Source organism: Tachyglossus aculeatus, chromosome 9 (genome assembly GCF_015852505.1).
Source record: "Tachyglossus aculeatus isolate mTacAcu1 chromosome 9, mTacAcu1.pri, whole genome shotgun sequence".
Lineage (NCBI taxonomy): Eukaryota > Metazoa > Chordata > Mammalia > Monotremata > Tachyglossidae > Tachyglossus > Tachyglossus aculeatus.
Genome location: NC_052074.1, coordinates 24,187,635 through 24,207,156, shown reverse-complemented (window position 1 = coordinate 24,207,156; position 19,522 = coordinate 24,187,635). Strand labels below are relative to the sequence as shown.

Below are 19,522 nucleotides of genomic sequence, written 5' to 3'. Positions count from 1 at the left end.
TGTCTCTCTCTACTGCTGAATTGTACTTTTCAAGTGCTTAGTACAGTGCTCTGCACACGGTAAGCGCTCAATAAATACGAAGGAATGAACGAAGTGTGGCACCCTACAAAGCACAGGGCCTGGGATAACAACCTATCTCTGACTCGCCATACTTTAAGCACAGTCTGACCCCCGTTCCTCAGACCACCCAACACGACTATCAAACGTCGAAGCCCATCTCAAAGGCAACCCCCAAAATATGAAGAGACATTCCTCTAATTCAAAGTAGAGTTTTCCAGTGTCGACAGTGTAGTACTGCCAACTTGTACTTCCCAAGCGCTTAGAACAGTGCTCTGCACACAGTAAGCGCTCAATAAATACGATTGAATGAATGAATGAATAGTAGGTGGAGTAGTGCTAGTCTTTACTGAGTGTCCACCCTGTATCGACAACGCCCTGTAATCAATCAATGGTATTTATTGAGCGCTTCCCGTACATAACGCACCGTACTCAGACCTTGGGGAAGGACAAACCAAACAAGTTAAATATTCTCTGCCCACAAGGAGCTTACACCCCAGCGGGGAGACATGCATCAACGTATTTACAAACAAGAGTCATCAAAATAAATAACTGAATACCTAACTGAATAAACATATATACGTAAGTGCTGAGGATGGGATGAATACGTGCAAGAAATGGACGATGGGCTTAAATGACGGAATCTTGGGAATAAATAAGGGGAGGGCAAGCTGGAAGGGTTTGTGGTATTTGTTAAGCGCTTACTATGTGCCAACCACTGTAGTAAGCGCTGGGGTAGATACAAGATAATCAGGTCCCACATGGGGCTCACAGTTTAAAGAGGTGGGAGAACAGGTGGGCTTTGACTCCGAGGAGAACCCATGTCTGTCAGATTTGGGGAGGACCTGTTCCAATGTGCATGTAATCAGAGAGAGCACAGCCTCCTTCTTTAATAGAGGAGACAATTTCAAATAGTTCCCTTCCCATTACAGCAATTCAAATCCCTAGGGAACACGAAAAGCCTTGTCTTGGGGACCAGATAGAAGGCAGAAAAAAAAACCCAATTACATTAAGGGGGTTTCAAATAGCTTTTCTTTTTTATCATCCCCTCCAGAGGAGAAGCTGGAGAAGGAATGAAACAAGCAGGAAACTCATCCTTACCCAGGGGTTCTGAAGCCCACTGGGGAGGCTGGATCAACCGACTTCATGGAACCGGTCAAATGAAGTGCTAAATTTGTCCCTTTTCTTTTCCTTCTGTTTGTCTGACCTTTGGGAAGCTTTTTCTGGCCTCACAACTTCTTCCAAGGGGCTGGTTCCCAAACCTCATAAGCAATTTCGAGGGAGGCACTTTCAGATCAAGGCTTGAGGACGCTGCCATGTTTCTTTGCAAGGTGGAAAGTTTAGGGAAAGAAAAAAAACCAACACTGCAACAGTCCAATATTCCAACTTCCTTCACTTAGCTGTTTATATATAGATAGCTCTCTATCTGTCTATTTATATAAAAATAGATGGATAGATAGATAAAATAGATAATCCCACTTTTCTGAATCACTGTGAGAAATATCTAATTGAAGATTTGAGAATTTTGGGGTAGTACTCTCACTTAGTACAGTGCCTAGCCCCTAGTAGGCGAGCAATACATGCCACTGATTGACTGATTACAGACCAGGGCCCCAGATCTGTCAGAATATGGCAATTGGACTTCAACAAGCAAGATTACAGTATCTAATTCCAACCAGCATTTAAATGAGTGTTTACCTTGAATGCTGTGATTAGGGACTGTGCTGAGTGTGCAGTTGGAACTCAATCAGCTTTTTTAAGGAGCCATGTCTATTTTGAGGGGGTAAACATAAGCTCACCAGCTAGTCTTAAAAAAATTCAAGATTTGGATAGACTCTGAATTTTGTTTTTCCTGGTGGGCTCATGGCCAGGGAAGGCCAGAGCCAAAAACCTGGCCTATGGAGGTGGATCCTGCCTGGCTCTATTCTGTTCTCAATGAGTCTTTTAAATGTCTTCCCCCCTTTAATTAATAATAATAATAATAATGATAATTTTGGTATTTGTTAAGCTCTTATTATGTACCAAGCACTGTTCTAAGCACTGGGGGAGTTACAAGGTAATCAGGTTGTGCCACTTGGGGCTCACAGTCTTAATTCCCATTTTCCAGATGAGGTAACTGAGGCACAGAGAAGTTAAGTGACTTGCCCAAAGTCAACAGCTGATAAGTGGCGGAGCCAGGATTAGAACCTATGGCCTCTGACTCCCAAGCCCGTGCTCTTTCCACTAAGCCATGCTGCTTCTTATAAGAATTATATTAATTCTTAATGAGGGAATTTAGTGCATTCCTCCCCTCAATTTTCTCAGGAGATTGCTTGCACTGTGTGTGCCTCTTTTATCCATCAGTGGTATTTACTGAGCACTTACGACATGCAGAGCACTGTACAAACTTCCTGGGAGAGTTCAATCCAACAGAGTTGGCCGATACATTCCCTGCTCGCAATGATCTTGCAGTCTAGAGGATGCAAATGCATACTATGAACTCCAGCCTCCCGATTTTAAAAGGAATGTAAATTCGAGAACATGGGTTTGTGTGAGGAAATTGTGTTAACTAGTGCCCTGGTGATTTCTCTGTGTTTCAGACAATGTGTCATGCCTAGTTATATGTCCTTCAAAAGAACAGAGAATGTAATTGCCAAACTAGAAGTTCACTGCACCCTCAGGGATTACAATAATCCTGTAATCTCTAGATACTGAGGTACTTTCAATCCTCACTATTCTATTTTCTACTTGCTGAGGGGTGTGTGGGTGTTACTGACAGATTAGTAAGCAGCAGTCATTCTCCACTGTGCATTTGAGAAGTTCCACTGCTTTGAGAAGTAGCACGGCACAGTGGATAGAGCACAGGCCTAGGAGTTGGAAGGTCACGGGTTCTAATCCCGGCTCTGCCACGTGTCGGGCTGTGTGACCTCGGGCAAGTCACTTCACTTCTCTATGCCTCAGTTGCCTCATCTGTAAAACGGGGGTTGAGACTGTGAGCCCCACGTGGGACAAGGACTTTATCCAACCCGATTTGTTTGTATCCACTCCAGTACAGAGCCTGGCACATAGTAAGTGCATAACAAATACCATAATTATTAGTATTATTACTTAGAATTCAGCCTTGGCCATCAACCTTCCAGACTGTGAGCCTGCTGTGGGCAGGGATTGTCTCTTTTTGTGGCTGAATTGTACTTTCTAAGCATTTAGTACAGTGCTCTGCACACAGTCAGCGCTCAATAAATATGACCGAATGAATAAACCTGCAAGAAGCCTTTGCTCAAGAAAAACTACTCCTCCCGAAGTCGCACTGTCTGTGGCTGCACAGGATTTCTCAGCTACACTACATTGCTTGAAACTGTGCTCGTACTGGATCTTTGTAGTATTCCCTTTTCACCCTACTTGTGGTCACAACCACACAACTGCTGAGATGTCCTGTTGCCGTGCATTTTTTTTTTAAACACATCCTACCCAGAAAATTGCGTGAAAGCAAATAACACTTTCCGACGAACTGGCCAGATTTTAAAGTCTCGTTGATTTTAAGCTCCCCTTTAATGTTAATTATGCATTAATTGTATGATATGGATGAAAAAATGAAGGAAACGTTTCCGATCTCTGTGGCAAATATAAATTCCATAGAGATAAAGAAGGTTGGACATCACCACCGTTCTCTTGTCCTTGGAGCTATGCTTGCTCTCGATGCCATAACGACATCAATCAATGGTAGATACTCAGCGCTTACTGCGTGCAGAGCACCGTACTAAGTGCTTGGAAAAGAACAATATATAACAGAGTTAGTAAACGTGAGATCCCCGCTCACCAGGAACTTACAGACTTCACACTTTTTCTGAAAATTTCCCCCCATAAAGGCATGATGGTATTCTGGGTACATTTTTTCTTCCTCATTAGCACATCACTGGACAAATTGCTCAGGCGTATTTGGCATCGGCTTTCAGTTATGTACTGCTGATGGTAATCTACTGCTGCCCCAATACAGGCCGGTACATGAATTCACTCATCTTTCGACTTATTGTCTTCGATAATTCCTGGGAGGATCGGAGACAGCGGGTGTGCCCTGAACTCTGAGCCCCCAAGGAGTCTGAAATCCTGTTTCTCTAGCCACACTGCCTTACTGCTTTTGTTTTTATTTTGTGTATTGGTCAGGGTTGTGTTTTAATGTTTCATCATTCCTGATGTGTCTGTCTCCAATCCTTTTTTCCTATTTATACTCAGATTCTGAGCTGCCTGAGGGACAGGGACCAAGTCTGATTCCCACCTATGTATTCTCTCCCAGTGCTTAGCACACAGTAAACACATATTAAATACCATTATTACTACAATTACTAGTACTGCATATTTTTAGCAAACAGCAATGAGGATTTTTCACAAAATGCTCACAGTCTTCTTTCACCGTTAGAGTCTTTACACCAGAAATTTAAAGAGATGTGCATATTGCTGGGGATATTTTCCAAGCACAGTAGGGAATATAGTCGTTATGGCAGACAGGTAATGGGAAATGTGAAGAGCCTGTTAAGAAACAGTAGCTCAGAGGATGATAAAAGAGTGTCTTGCTAAGTACACTAAGGCCTTGAAACGGCTTTCTGTTTTTAACTACTCAGGCCATCTTCTTCACCACAAGGATGGAAAGGTAGGCAGGTGCGGGCGGGTGTCTAATATGATGGGGAAAGGGCTTAGATGTAGGAATATCTAGTTTAGGGAGGATACTTCAAGGGAAACTCTGAGACTATGGACATATAGCACTTAGGTTGAAAACCATCTCTACGGAGCAAATTATTCCTTGGCTAAAAGGTCCCGAAATGTCTTATCCAGCCCTAATCACCCAGGAGAAGGATGCTGAGTGTTCTGTGTGTGTTTCGGGGCTGGGGTTAGAAGAGGAGTAAAACAAGCTCTTTGCCCTTACTGGAAATGGTTGAAAGTTAATAGAAGGGAGAGACATTGCAGACTGGGAGAAATTCAACCGATGAAGTAACTGAATTCTGTTTTATAACTTTTAAAAGTGCATTCTGGAACAGAAAAAAAAATATTTCCTTTTTTCTTGGGTTAAAAAAAAACAGGCACAGCAATTAAACCAAAGCTCCAATATCGCAATATCTGAGGTTCTCTAGCAATCTATTGAAGTGTAAAAATTTCAGAAACCAAAACATCAGTAAAGAGCAAATAACCTCCCTAACCCACACCTACCACTTCCCACCGAAACCTTTCTCGTAAGTCTCTTTTCTGAAATTTCTAAATAAGGACCACAGAACTCTGTAGTTTCCTTTTCATCATAAATTGTGTTTATAACTTCAGGAAACTTTCAATTTCCAAGGGCAAAATGAAGAACTCAGAACCCTGACTAAACCCTCAATTCGTTTTCTTCCTCTCCCTTCTACGTCACCCTTGCAATTGGATTTGCTCCATTTACTCACCCCTTCCCCACCCCACAGCACTTATGTACATATCCATAATTTATTTATTTATGCTAATGTCCGCCTCCCCTTTAAAATGTAAGCTTGGTATGGGCAGGAAATATGTCTACCAACTCTGTTATAGTGTACTCTCCCAAGTGCTTAGCACAGTGCTCTGAACACAGTAAGCACTCAGTTAATACATTTGAATGATTAATCCAAACTTCCCTTGAGAGAAAACCACCAGGTAAACTTGGAATACTTTAGGGACTTATTTTGAATTAGATATTTCAAGCCCAAAGCTTTAAAAGGGGGGGAAAAAACCCAAAATATTGGCATGCGGCATGTCCAACTCCCAAAATGGAAGACCAGAAATGTAGCCCACGCAGATGGATTTTTCACACCAACCCTTCCATTTCTGGAGTAAAAACTACTTTATTAGCAAGCCTGCTTTCCAACTCCACAGTATTCAACAACTCACAACGTAAAAAACCTCTCCACGCACCTAAAAAAAATCTTTTTAAGATGACTTCCTAGCTCGGTTTAACTAATACCTTTTAACTATTTCAAGAGTGAAGTTCAAATGCAGTCAGAACTACATCGTTTTTTGCTAATGAATGAATCTGTCATGACAGAGACTCAAACCTGCTGGCAACTCAGATTCAGGACACCTAAACTTCCTCTGCCGCCGAATAAATTTCTGAACAACAAGGGGCCCAAATGAGCCAAACTGTGGGAACAGGATCATTCCCAGAACCTAATTTCAAATGGATTCCACCATGTGCCTCATAAACTGATCGGGGATATCTACTACGGTTTAATTAAAGACACAGTGGAAACATGAAACAAACAACATCTTGCTTTCTCATGATTTCAGATTAGCAGAAATAGCACTGCATATTTTTAACTGATACTTATATACAGACTGATAGTTATAATAGTAATTATTATTTTGGTATTTGTTAAGCGTTTACTATGTGCCAAGCACTGTGCTAAATGCTGGGGGAGGTATTAGACAATCAAGTGAGACACAGTAAGAGGACGATGAGGAAACTCGGGCACAGAGAAGTTAGGTGACTTGTTCCCGGTAACACAGCAGGCAAGTATCACAGCTGGGATTAGAACTCGCACCCCTGTGCTCTTTCCATTAGGCCACGCTGCTTCTCTGAGCTACTTTCTTGGAGCAAAAACCATAGAAAATGTATTTCAAAGGCAATCTGAGGGTACCCTACAAACTCATCAGTCTGGAAAAACGGGTTGTGCTAATACTCATCATCATCAGCATTATAATAGTGGTATTTGTTAAGCACTTACTATGTGCCAGGCACTGTTTTAAGCGTTTGGGGTAGATATGAGAATCAGTTGGACACAGTCCCTGTCCCACATGGGGCTCACAGTTTTACAACCCATTTTATAGATGAGGTAACTGATCTTCACTTCACTTCAGAAAAGTGAAGTAACGTGCCTGAGGTTAGCCAGCAGACCAGTGGCAGATCTGGGATTAGAACGCAGGTCCTTTTTACTCCAAGGCCTGTGCTCTATCCTCTAGGCCAGGCTGTGTTAGGGTGAGGACCCCTTCTCATACTGCCAAAATCGGCTGAAATTGGCCATCTTGGAAAGCCCACGGAAGTGATTCACCTGAGAGGTCTTACACTCATCTGGGAGGCAAGGTTGAAAGATGGGAAAAGACGTAGCCTAATGACTCCATTTCTGCTTTCCTCCTCCTATCTCCAACGCAGAGACGGCATATCTCCATCCCCAGGTAACCAAATGCAAGTGAAAAGACTCACTAAATTGCGAGTGCAACCACTTAATGAAAAATCCTCCCCACCCTAAACCACTTCACCCTGATTCACGTCATTTCAACCAGAAGCAAATAAGGAAGCAGTAACTGAATTTTTACCTGAGACAACCAGCCCAAGTACTGAAAGAGTGAAGGACAGATGCAAATGAAGAAGAAGAACTGGATTACGATAGTCTCTGTAGATTAAGTTGGTACTTACTGTTCGATACGGGGAGACAGGTAAAGCTTGGGGAACACCTGAGTAGCTTCTGCATCCTCAAAGGACACCGAAAGGAGGGCCACGTCCTCCCCTGGGTCTTCGTTTGCATCCTTAAAGCCAAAGAAAATGAAAATATCCTCAGTAGGGGCACGTGACCAAAAGAAAAGTCATGCAGGGTAGGCACAAGAGTCATCTATTCTTCCATAAGGCCACTTTAAAGAAACTCCATGGATTTGGTTTTTAGATCTAATGAATAGAGTACTGCATTGGAATTAGGGGGATTCAAGCTCTCAGCTCTGCCAGGGACTAAGTGCCGCTGGCTATAACAGTGCTTGGCACATAGTAAGCGCACAACAAATATCATCATTATTATATTCAGTCATGGAGTTAGAGGATAGGAAGAACTCTGTCCCCTCTATTATTCCTGCAGATGTAAGGAGAACTAATTAAGTAGTTTCTACAAGTTCTTTGAACTACTCAGTGATAAATGTCATGAAAGGTGACATCATTATTGCTCATAAATATATCATTTGGCTTCAACCCATGTACATGAAAAATAACTGTGCTATAGTCATATAATGCAGGTGTTCCTGCTACAACATAATAGTAGCACCCGTAAAAATCCTTGGTTTATTAAAAAAAAAATCCATGTACTGTAAGCCATTTTTTTTTTCCCCATGGCAGTTAGAGGGTCAGGGAGGAAAATGGTTCTAAAACAACTGAAACAGTATCTAGGTCTGTCACACCAGCTGAAATACAAGAAGGCTGTGAAAAACAAATGAAAAAACGGTTTCAAGCAGAATGCATTGTTTAACATTTTTTCAGAAATCACCTAGCAAGAATTTCAAGTTCAGTTTGTTTTATTCAGTGGTAACAATGTTGCAATTAGTTCCCTTTCGAAGCAAGCCATGAAAATAAATCAGTCAATTAATCAGTCTGGGATATTTATTGAGCACTAACTATGTGCACAGCACTGTTCTAAACAGTTTCATTCATTCATTCAATCTTATTTATTGAGCACTTACTGTGTGCAGAGCACTGCACTAAGCGCTTAGAAAAGTGCAATACAACAATAAACAGTGACATTCCCTGCCCACAATGAACACAAAATGGAACAAAATAGCATCACAAATGTACATTATTTGGGGGGAATTCATCCAAATCCACCTGAATCTGGAATGTTTCTCAAGGGTTCATTCATTCATACATTCATTCATTCATATTTATTGAACACTTACTGTGTGCACAGCACTGTACTAAGTGCTTGGAAAGTACAATACAGCAATAAAGAAAGACAATCCCTGCCTACAACGGTTGGCAAGAAGCATTCCTATGGAGACACATTACATCATAAATCAATTCTAATCCTGGCTCTGCCATTTGTCAGCTGTGTGACTTTGGGCAAGTCACTTAACTTCTCTGGGCCTCAGTTCCCTCATCTGTAAAATGGGGATTAAGATTGTGAGCCCCACGTGGGACAACCTTGATTACCTTGTATTCCCCCCCAGCGCTTAGAACAATGCTAGGCACATAGTAAGCGCTTAACAAATACTATTATTATTATTATTATTATTATTATTATTATTATTATTATTAATTGCCAGCCACTTTATGCCATTTTGTTCCCCTTTATCTTCCATCTCCTACCAATCAGTACTATGTTTTGTTGAGTGCTTGCTTATTCTCTGCGTAGCATTCCTCTGCTAAGCATTTGGGAGAGTAAAATACAATACAATACAGTACAATAGAGTTGGTAGACATGATTCCTGCCCTCAAGGAGCTTGAGGTCTAGTTCTACCCCAATTACACTCTAGAACTTTATAATAATAGTGCTGATGTTATTTATTAAACACTTACTACATGTGAAGCACTGTTCTAAGCACTGGTTGGACACAGTCCCTGTCCCACATGGGGCTCCCAGTCCTAATTCCCATTTTACAGATGAGATAACTGAGGCACAGAGACGGTAAGTGACTTGCCCAAGGTCACAGAGCAGACAAGTGGCAGAACCCAAATTAGAACCCAGGTACTTTGACTTCCAAGCCCGTGCTCTATCCACTAGGCTCTGCTGCTTCCCCATCACAATCTTGCATTCATTCATTCAACCGTATTTATTGAGCGCTTACTGTGTGCAGAGCACTGTACTAAGCGCTTGGGAAGTACAAGTTGGTAACATATAGAGACGGTCCCTACCCAACAGTGGGCTCACAGTCTAGAAGGGGGCCTGCAGGAATGTCTGTTCTAGCATATGACTATGACAAAAGGTAAATGAAAAATAAGTCAGGTTTTCCGTTCCCAGCTTTTAAGGGCAAATAAAGAGTAAAACTGCAAAAATGTAAACCAATAAAAAAAAATCTCAACTAAATTATTTTACCATGCAAATCTCACCCTGGGGCAATCACACACTTACTTTTGGCTTAATTCACACATAATATGCATTTAATTTAATTTAGATCGTGCCTTCAAAGCCTTTATCACAGAATGATGCAATTATAGGGCTGGAAAAGACCTTGAGAGGTCATATAGTCCTCTGCCTTAGGGTTAAGACCACACCTAAACCATCCCAGACAGATAGAATCTATTCTGATTTTTAAAACCTCCAATGGAGGAGAGTCTATAATCTTCCTCTCATAACTCATTTCACCAGTCTCGCTATCAGGAAATTATTTTTTATGTGAAACCTAAATCCCTCACGTTGCAGCTTGAACTTGTTTTCTCTTGTTCTGCCCTCGGTAGAGATAGAGAACAGCTAAGCCTCGCCTTCAGCACGAAAGACCTCAAAATAAAAGGATGATACTGTCTCACGTTCCGAATGGGTCACAACCCCTAACTTTCTCTAGCTTTCTGGTTTCCCAACCCCCAAACAAATTCCAAAATGGAACCAAATTTCCCCTTCCTCCACTCCTCTCGGGCAAAATGCTAACGGGTGTTTGCATGGATCTTCCCGCAGCTGGGCTTGCTGCTTTTTGCAAGGGTCCAATTGCTTTCTGGAGGAGACAAATAGGGGAAGGGGAAACCAGAGGAAAGCAGCTGGTGCCATGCTGGAATTACCTGAGTAGACCTTGGGCCAAAACAGGGCTCTTTATATATATAATAAAGGCTTTCTAGTGGAATAAACCGATGGAAAGCGAGAAGATTCTACCCAGTTTGGGGCAAAGAAACGTCATTTTCATATTCCGTACTTCAAACAATTATTTTAAAGGTTCATGAACTCTAACCCACCTAAGATATCCTGAGGGTAAGAGGAAAGTGTTTGGGTTGGGGAGGGAAGAGTGAGTAAAATATCACTGCATTTCTACCACACCTCTCATCCTGATTAATACAAATACTGCCTTGCTCTTTCTTAGTACTAATGGTATTTATCAAACTTACTATACGAATCAAGTGGCCTCCATCCCACTTCTCTTTCCTTCACCCTCAGCTTCGAGGGGCTCCACCCGCCCCCTTCAATCAATCAATCCATCAGTGGTATTTACTGAGCGCTTGCTGTGTGCAGAGCACTGTACTAAGTGCTTGGGAGGGTACAACAAAGTTAGCAAACAAATGCCCTGCCCACAACGAGCTTACTATATGCTAAGCATTGGGGTAAATGCTGGATAACTAGATCGGACACAGTTCCTTTCCCCCAGAGGGCTCACAATCTAAGCGCTTAGTACAGTGCTCTGCACACAGTAAGTGCTCAATAAATATGATTGATTGATTGATTGATTAAGTGGCACAATCTAAGTAGACGGTTATTGTTTTTTAAAGTTCCAGAGGAGGAGCCCATGAAAGAGACCGAGAACTAGATAGTAAACTCCTTGTGGGCAGGAAACATATCTACCAATTCTATTGCAAGGTACTCTCCCAAGCGCTTCGTACGGAAAGCACTCAATAAATACCATTGATTGATTGGCTTTGCCGCTTGTCTGCTGTGTGACCTTGGGAAAGTCACTTCACTTCCTCTGTGCCTCATTTCCCTCAACTGTAAAATGGGGATTAAGACTGTGAGCCCCATGTGGGACAAGCAGCGTGGCTCAGTGGAAAAAGCTCGGGCTTGGGAGTCAGAGGTCATGGGCTCGAATCCCAGCTCTGCCACTTGTCAGCTGTGTGACCTTGGGCAAGCCACTTAACTTCTCTGTGCCTCAGTTACCTCATCTGTAAAATGGGGATGAAGACTGTGAGCCCCACCTGGGGCAACCTGATCACCTTGTATCCCCCCAGCGCTTAGAACAGTGCTTTGCACATAGTAAACACTTAACAAATGCCATTATTATTATTATTATTATTATTATTACCTTGTGTCTACCCCAGCACAGTGCTTGGCACATAGTAAGTGCTTAACAAATACCATCATTACTATTATTATTATTGATTAGAGTACTGAAGTGCAAGTCATCCCTTGGGTCTCTGGTATCTGAAGCTCTGGGAAATGCTCCAATCTCTCGGCATCTGAGGTGAAAATGAAGTTATCTTCTAGCAAAATAGTCTTTGATTTTCAGGGGAGTGCTGATATCCAACTATCCAGCCTTATTCTTGGACTTAAAAATGGTTCAGGACTGAAGCTTGGAAAAAATGGTACCTCCACAGCAATCAGCATTCCATTAGGATTTGGGTTTCAAAATAGCATTCATTAGCACTGCTTTGCAGCAGAACTGAAAGAATTCCCTCCTTCATTTACACTAAGCTGGATGCCTCATGTAAGATGATGAAAATGAATGGAAAATTATTTTGCGATAATCTCCCCTACGGGTTGCATGACACTGTTTCGAGGTTAAGGCTACAGGCCAGGATCACAATCCACAACACTTTCTCGTCATGGGCAGGGAACGTTTCTACCAACTCTGTTGTACTGTTCTCTCGCAAGCGCTTAGTACAGTGTTCTGCACACAGTAAGTATTTAATAAATACCATTGATGATTATCACATCTGTCCAGGTGCCAGAACAGAGCCTACATTTATTTACTCTTTACTCCACTTAACTTCCCTCTCCTGAGCTACTCAGGAAAATGGGAAAGCAGTATCCCCAAACAATTGGAATGATTCTGCTTTATATAATAAGCGTTTATCAAACAGCACCCTGCTAAGAGAACTTTGAACGTTAGCCTGAACTTGAAAATATCAAATGCTAGGATCTCACTTTGCAAACTATTCCAACATGTTTTTCCATTTTGTTGCGCTTTCCATTGAAAATAGTATTTTGGCTCTTAAGGGATGCAAAACTTCAACTTTTGGTACTCCAGTGAGTCTAGAGATTTCAAGCTTTGTCACAAAATACAAATACACACCAGGCTGTTTCTGGTCTCTGGGGCTCTAATGGGATTTTGCACCTGGGAAATTATAGAAGTAGTTCTTGCACCATGGTTCTTAGAAGCTAACATTACAGATGATTATTAAACCAACTAATGGAAGCATTTGAAAAGAGGATGTTTATATTTGAGAACACTGAAAATGCCCAACTCCTGATTGTGAGAGGATTTCCCTTCTCAAAAATGGCTGACCATTGGTAATATCTAGCAATGGAGGCTTTTATGATGAATGATAAAGTGGTCATTACATAACTGTGCTATACTTTGTAAGTGGTCTTGACTTACTATATAATTCACTAAGAAGTGACTATCGTTGAAACTGTTTTTATAACCAAGAAATAAATCTTCAAATGTTTTAGGCTCCTGGAACCAAACCCTGGTGAAATTCACAAATAATTATTCACAAATAATTACAGATTGGGTAAATTGGTGAAGAATTCAGCTCTATTTGTTCTCTTATTTCTACCTTGGCCTCACTATAAATCAGTGTTTGGGGTACCCAAACTGACACGGTTATCCAAACTTACACCAGTTCAATGTATGAAAAAGGTAGTCACATTGAATTCTGTTTGGTTTAGGAATTAACATTGGCCTCAATTAGCTGTGCTTAGCACTTAGTGACCCCTTAATATTTTATATAGATGTACAGTCCATTATTTAACCCTGATACACTTATGTTCCTACCTGTTATAACTTTGTTTTGCCTCCTGCTTCTTATATACACAAATAATTTAGGCCTGACTCCCCCGTTAGACTGTACGCAGTTGGAGGACAGGGGCAATTTCTTTTGCTTGTAATGGAATCTCGCAAGATTTTAGTCCACTGCTCTGCACATGGGAGGTGCTAATAATTATAATACTAATTGTGGTTTTTGTTAAGTGTTTATTATATACCAAGCATTGCGCTAAGCGCATCAGGGAGGACTGTCCCACGTGTGGCTCACTGCCTTAGGGGGAGAGAGAACAGGTAACTAATTGCCATTTTACAAGTGAAGAAACTGAGGCACAGAGAAATTAAATATTTTACCCCAGGTCACCCAGCATGTAAGTAGTGAAAGCAGGATTAGAACCCAGGTCCTCTGACTCCCAGGCTTGTGCTCTCTCCATTCGTTCAATCGTATTTATTGAACGCTTACTGTGTGCACAGCACTATACTAAGCGCTTGGGAAGTACAAGTAGGCAACATAAGCTCTGGGGTAGATACAAAATAATCCAGTTGGACACAGACTCTGACTCACATAGGGCTCACAGTCTTAATCCCCATTTTACTGATGAGGCAACTGAGGCACAGAGGAGTCAAGTGACTGGCCCAAGATCACACAGCAGACAAGTGGCAGAGCCCAGATTAGAACCCAGGTCCTGCGATTCCCAGGCCTGTGCTCTTTCCACCAGGCCCTAATGCTTACTGAACTTTAACCTACTCAGCTAAACTAAGCTCCAGGGTAATAACAGTACAAAAAATGAACAGACTAAGGGTAAATCCTCATTTTACAGGTGAAAAACCTGAAGCACAGAGAAGTTAAGTGACTCTCCCGAGGTCACCCAACAGGAGTGTGATGAAGGCAGGATTAGAAGCCTGGTGTCTTGACTCCCAATCCTGTGCTCTTTCCACTAGATTGCACTGCTTCTCAAAACACATATTCCTACACCACTGCCCACCCATCCGCTCCCCAAAAACGTCCTAGAATCTGAACATGTTCCAAGAGATTTAGACAAAATACTATTTCTGAGCGGGGCCTAAACCTATTGAAGGCACTCTCCCCTCTACCTTCTCAATTCTCCCTTCTCCCCTCTATTTCCTCTTTCTTCCTACTAAATAATAATAATTATAATAATTATAATAATGGCATTTATTAAGTGCTTACTATGTGCAAAACACTGTTCTAAGCGCTGGGGAGGTTACAAGGTGATCAGGTTGTCCCACAGGGGGCTCACAGTCTTAATTCCCATTTTACAGATGAGGTAACTGAGGCCCAAAGAAGTAACTTGCCCAAAGTCACACAGCTGACAACTGGTGGAGCTGGGGTTTGAATCCATGACCTCTGACTCCAAAGCGTGGGCTCTTTCCACTGAGCCATGCTGCTTCCCCATCCCATCACACTCCATCCCTGCTGAAATTTCTGTGCCAGAGGGGTGATTCAGATGGGGCAACGGTGGAGAGGGAAGAAGAGGAGAAGGCAGAGAAACTTCTTAACAATCAGATCTTCTAGTTTACTTTAGAACAGTCCTGCCAGGCACTAGCAGGTTAATTATATTTTTTTAAAAAAAGGTCAAGCTATAGAAAGCAGTTCTTTGAGAGGAACATCATGAGCCCCCAGAGAATTGTAACATTGCATAGATCCAGCCCCTAAAAGAAGCTGTATCAGAACAAAGAGTAATGGTTGGAGAGATTGGACTTGGGCAAAAGACACACACAGGGGTAAAACAAAGAAGAGGGTGGGAGTCTACCCCACAGGTCAATACTTACAAGACAACTCTACTGTATCGAACAACTCTGTTGCATCGTAATCACATTTATCGAGTGTTTACTGTGTGCAGAGCCCTGGACAAAGCGCTTGGGTGAGTGCAACGTAACAGAACTGGTAGACATGTTACCTGCCAAGTAAGGATGCAAATTCAAGTGCCAGGGTGACACACAAAGGAGTGCGAGAAGAGGAAAATGAGGGCTTAGTCGGGGAAGGCCTCTTGGAGAGATGTGCCTTTAATAAGGCTTTGAAGGTGGGGGAAGAAGGATCATCTATTGGATATAAAGAGGGAGGGCGTTCCAGGCCAGAGGCACGACGTGGGCGAAAGACTGGTGGTGAAATAGATGAGATCGAGGTACGGTGAGTAGGTTGGCATTAGAAGAGTGAAGGGTGTGCACTGGGTTGTAGAACAAACTCTCCCAAGAACTGAATATAATGCCCTGCACAATAGTAAACGCTCAGTAAATACCACTAATTGATTAGAATCCGGGCCTAATAAAAGCTAGGGCTTTCCCTAGGGAACATTGATTGGAACAGAGTTCAGTCACATCCCTGAGCTACAAATAACAATAACAAATAATATTGCTAGGTAACGCCACATCCCTCAGTGTGGCTCAGTGGAAAGAGCACGGGCTTTGGAGTCAGAGGTCAGGGGTTCAAATCCCGGCTCCGCCAATTGTCAGCTGTGCGACTTTGGGCAAGTCACTTCACTTCTCTGTGCCTCAGTTACCTCATCTGTAACATGGGGATTAAGATTGTGAGCCCCCCGTGGGACAACCTGAACACCTTGTAACCTCCCCAGCACTTAGAACAGTGCTTTGCACATAGTAAGAGCTTAATAAATGCCATCATTATTATCCCTCCTAACTGAACTTGCTTTGGAAATTACTGAAAGTCGTCTTTAAGAGCTAACCTCATTATCAATCAATCAATCGTATTTATTGAGTGCTTATCTACCTACTAGGAGAGCTTTAGCAGTGCCCAGTTAGCTGACGAGGACTGTGGACTTCTTCTAATAGCCAGTTGCAAAGTCTAGGTCAGAGATGATGCTGATTACCTGAATCTTCTTAATGTGCCATCTCATTACTAGATGACATGGCAGTGCAGGCTTGGTTTTCATTCAATAAAATCCTCATTATTGCTACCTCATCTGTAAAATGGGGATTAAGATTGTGAAGCCCCCGTGGGACAACCTGAACACCTTGTAACCTCCCCAGGGCTTAGAACAGTGCTTTGCATGTAGTAAGCGCTTAATAAATGCCATCATTATTATCCCTCCTAACTGAACTTGCTTTGGAAATTTCTGAAAGTCGTCTTTAAGAGCTAACCTCATTATCTACCTACTAGAAGAGCTTTAGCAGTGCCCAGTTGGCTGACGAGGACTTCCTCTAATAGCCAGTTGCAAAGTCTAGGTCAGAGATGATGCCAATTACCTGAATCTTCTTAATGTGCCATCTCGTTACTAGATGGCATGGCAGTGCAGGCTTGGTTTTCATTCAATAAAATCCTCGTTATTGCTTTCCTAAAGGCACGGAGGCCACTTCACCACTCTTATTTATGCAGGAATCTGCTTTGTGGAATTGCACTCACTCTTAGCATCCCAGTTATTGCTGCTGTTTATAAAGCTAAATGTGAAGCATATGTCGTTCAGATAAACTACGGAAAAAGTCCTGGCCTTTTTCAACTAATGAAGATCATTCATTCACTCATTCCATCGTATTTATTGAGTGCTTACTGTTGTCTGGAACAGTTGGGTATTGGCCCCTTTGGTTGCTATATCTCCAAGAACTACAGCTTGGGAAATAGGGCGAGATTGGAGAAATAGGATCCGGGGCTATGTCAGGGCAGCCCGGGCGAGGGCATGGACTTGGAGACAATTACCAGAGGCATTGCCCAGAATGTACCACAGAAGGTGATGGAGAGATCAGAGCCTCCTCAGTCGAGTCCTGCGTAAGCTTGGGGCTGGTCCACGGCCTGAACTGCAATAGAGAAGCAATGAGAAGCAGTGTGGCTCAGTGGAAAGAGCCCGGGCTTGGGAGTCAGAGGTCATGGATTCTAATCCAGGCTCCATCACATCAGCTGTGTGACTTTGGGCCAGTCACTTAACTTCTCTGTGCTTCAGTTACCTCACCTGTAAAATGGGGATTAAGACTGTGAGCCCCACGTGGGACAACCTGATGACCTTGTATCTTCCCCAGTGCTTAGAACAGTGCTTGGCACATGGTAAGCACTTAACAAATACCATCATCATCGTCATCAATAGAGTGGTCCAGGCTCAGCCATGGGTGGGCTCCCCCTCAACTGTTTTGAGTATCCTTGGTATTCCACTCCAAAGAGGCTTGACTCTTGGGAAATGGAAATTGGGAGCTGCTTTGTTATATAACCGTACATGAAGATCAAAAGCAGCTATCCTGTAGCTAGGACTACTAAAGAATGAAATGGCATTAGGAACTCCGTCCATGATCAATCAATAAACCAATCATATAAATTGCACACAATGTGGGCAGAACACTGTACTAAGTGCTTGGAAGAGTACAGTACGACAGAACTGGGTGAGCCAACTGACGGTTCTGTGAAGGAACACCATCTGGGTCATGTTCTGGGCGTAGGGCAAAGGCTAGGAAATAAGGTCTGGTCTATGATAATTCTCAAATGAAAATAATATTCCATTTAACCCACTGCAGCTTCCTCCGCGCCTGAGCTTGAGCTGCGGAGTGCTGCCGGTGGAAATCCAGACACCAGGCTGACTTTATCTCAAAATCATCCTCACCCGCTTTAATTCTGCCCTCTCCTCCGCCCAGCAACAATACTTCACCATCCTTATTGACACCCGAACCCAATTGCTCACTCCAGTTATTTCAGTTGTTTAACTCCCTTCTCAAACCCTCCTCCCTTTTCCCTCTCCCCTACCATCTCTTTTCCCTAATAATCCGGCCATATACTTTATTGAGGAAACTGAAACTCTCAGGTATGCTCTCCCTCAAATCTCCCCTGCTCCTTTCCATTCCCTCCCTCCTCCTGCCCCCTTTTCCACCCTCCCATCTTTCCCAGCAGTAACTCAAGAGGAGATCTCCCATCTCCTTTCAAAATCTGGCCCCTCCACTTCTGACCCCATCCCTTGGCACCTTATCAAACCACTTGTCCCCTCCCTGACAGCCATCTTCAACCATTCCCTTTCCAAGGGTTTCTTCCCTGCTGCTTTCAAACATGCTCATGTATCCCCTATGCTAAAACTCCTCCCTTGACCCCGCAGCTGTTGCCAGTTATCGCCCCATCTCCCTCCTATCATTCCTCTCCAAACACCTTGAGCCAACATCCACCGCCTCCACTTCCTCTCCTCATCCCCCTCCCATCTAGCTTGTGCTCTCTTCATTCCTGTGAAACTGCCCTCCGTAAGGTCACCATGACCACCTTCTTGCCAAATCCAACAATCTCTACTCCTTCCTAGTCCTCCTCGACCTCTCAGCTGCCTTCGACACTGAGGACCGACCCCTTCTCCTAAAAACAATATTCATATTTGGCTTCACTGACACCGTCCTCTCCTGTTTTCCTTCCTATCGCTCTGACTGCACTTCAGTCTCTTTTACAGGCTCCTCCTCTGCTTCCCACCCTCTGACAGTGGGAGTTCCTTAAGGCTCAGTTCTGGGTCCTCTTCTAGTCTTCACCTACACCCAAACCCTTGGAGAATTCAAGAATCCCTTGGAGAATCCCTTGGGCAGCTTCAGCTCCCAATATCTATCTCTCCAGCTTTGACCTCTCTCCTTCTCTGCAGTATTGCATTTCCTCCTGCTTTCAGGACACCTCTACTTGGGTGTCCCACCAACACCTCATCTCTTCCTCCTCATCTTTCCACCCCAAACCCGTCCTCCCTCTGTCCTTGCCACTACTGTAGAGAACACCACTATCCTTCCTATCTCACAAGTCCGTAACCGTGGCGTTCTCCTCAACTCATCTCTCTCATTTAACCCACATATTCAATCCACCAACAAATCTTGTCGTTTCTACCTTTACAACATCGCTAAAATCCACCCTTTTACCTCCATCTTTTTTATGGCATTTATTAAGCGCTTACTATGTGCAAAGCACTGTTCTAAGCGCTGGGGAGGTTACAAGGTGATCAGGTTGTCCCATGCGTTGGGGGGGCTCATAGTCTTAATCCCCATTTTACAGATGAGGGAACTGAGGCACACAGAAGTTAAGTGACTTGCCCAAAGTCACACAGCTGACAAGTGGCAGAGCCGGGATTTGAACCCACGTCCTAGACTCAGAAGTCTGTGCTCTTTGCACTGAGCCACACTGCTTCTCCTTGCCTCCTAGTTTCCAGAA

The 19,522-nt window shown here is 43.1% G+C and overlaps 1 protein-coding gene across 1 annotated transcript in view; it reads right to left on the bottom strand.

Moving 5' to 3' along the window:
* The window catches only part of BABAM2 (BRISC and BRCA1 A complex member 2), a 359,856-nt gene that overhangs the window by 164,135 nt on the left and 176,199 nt on the right, over positions 1-19,522 (bottom strand). Inside the window, exon 7 of the mRNA XM_038751295.1 lies at positions 7,445-7,554. Within this exon, the coding sequence (XP_038607223.1) occupies positions 7,445-7,554 (110 nt within the window). The remainder of the gene's footprint in view (positions 1-7,444; positions 7,555-19,522) is intronic.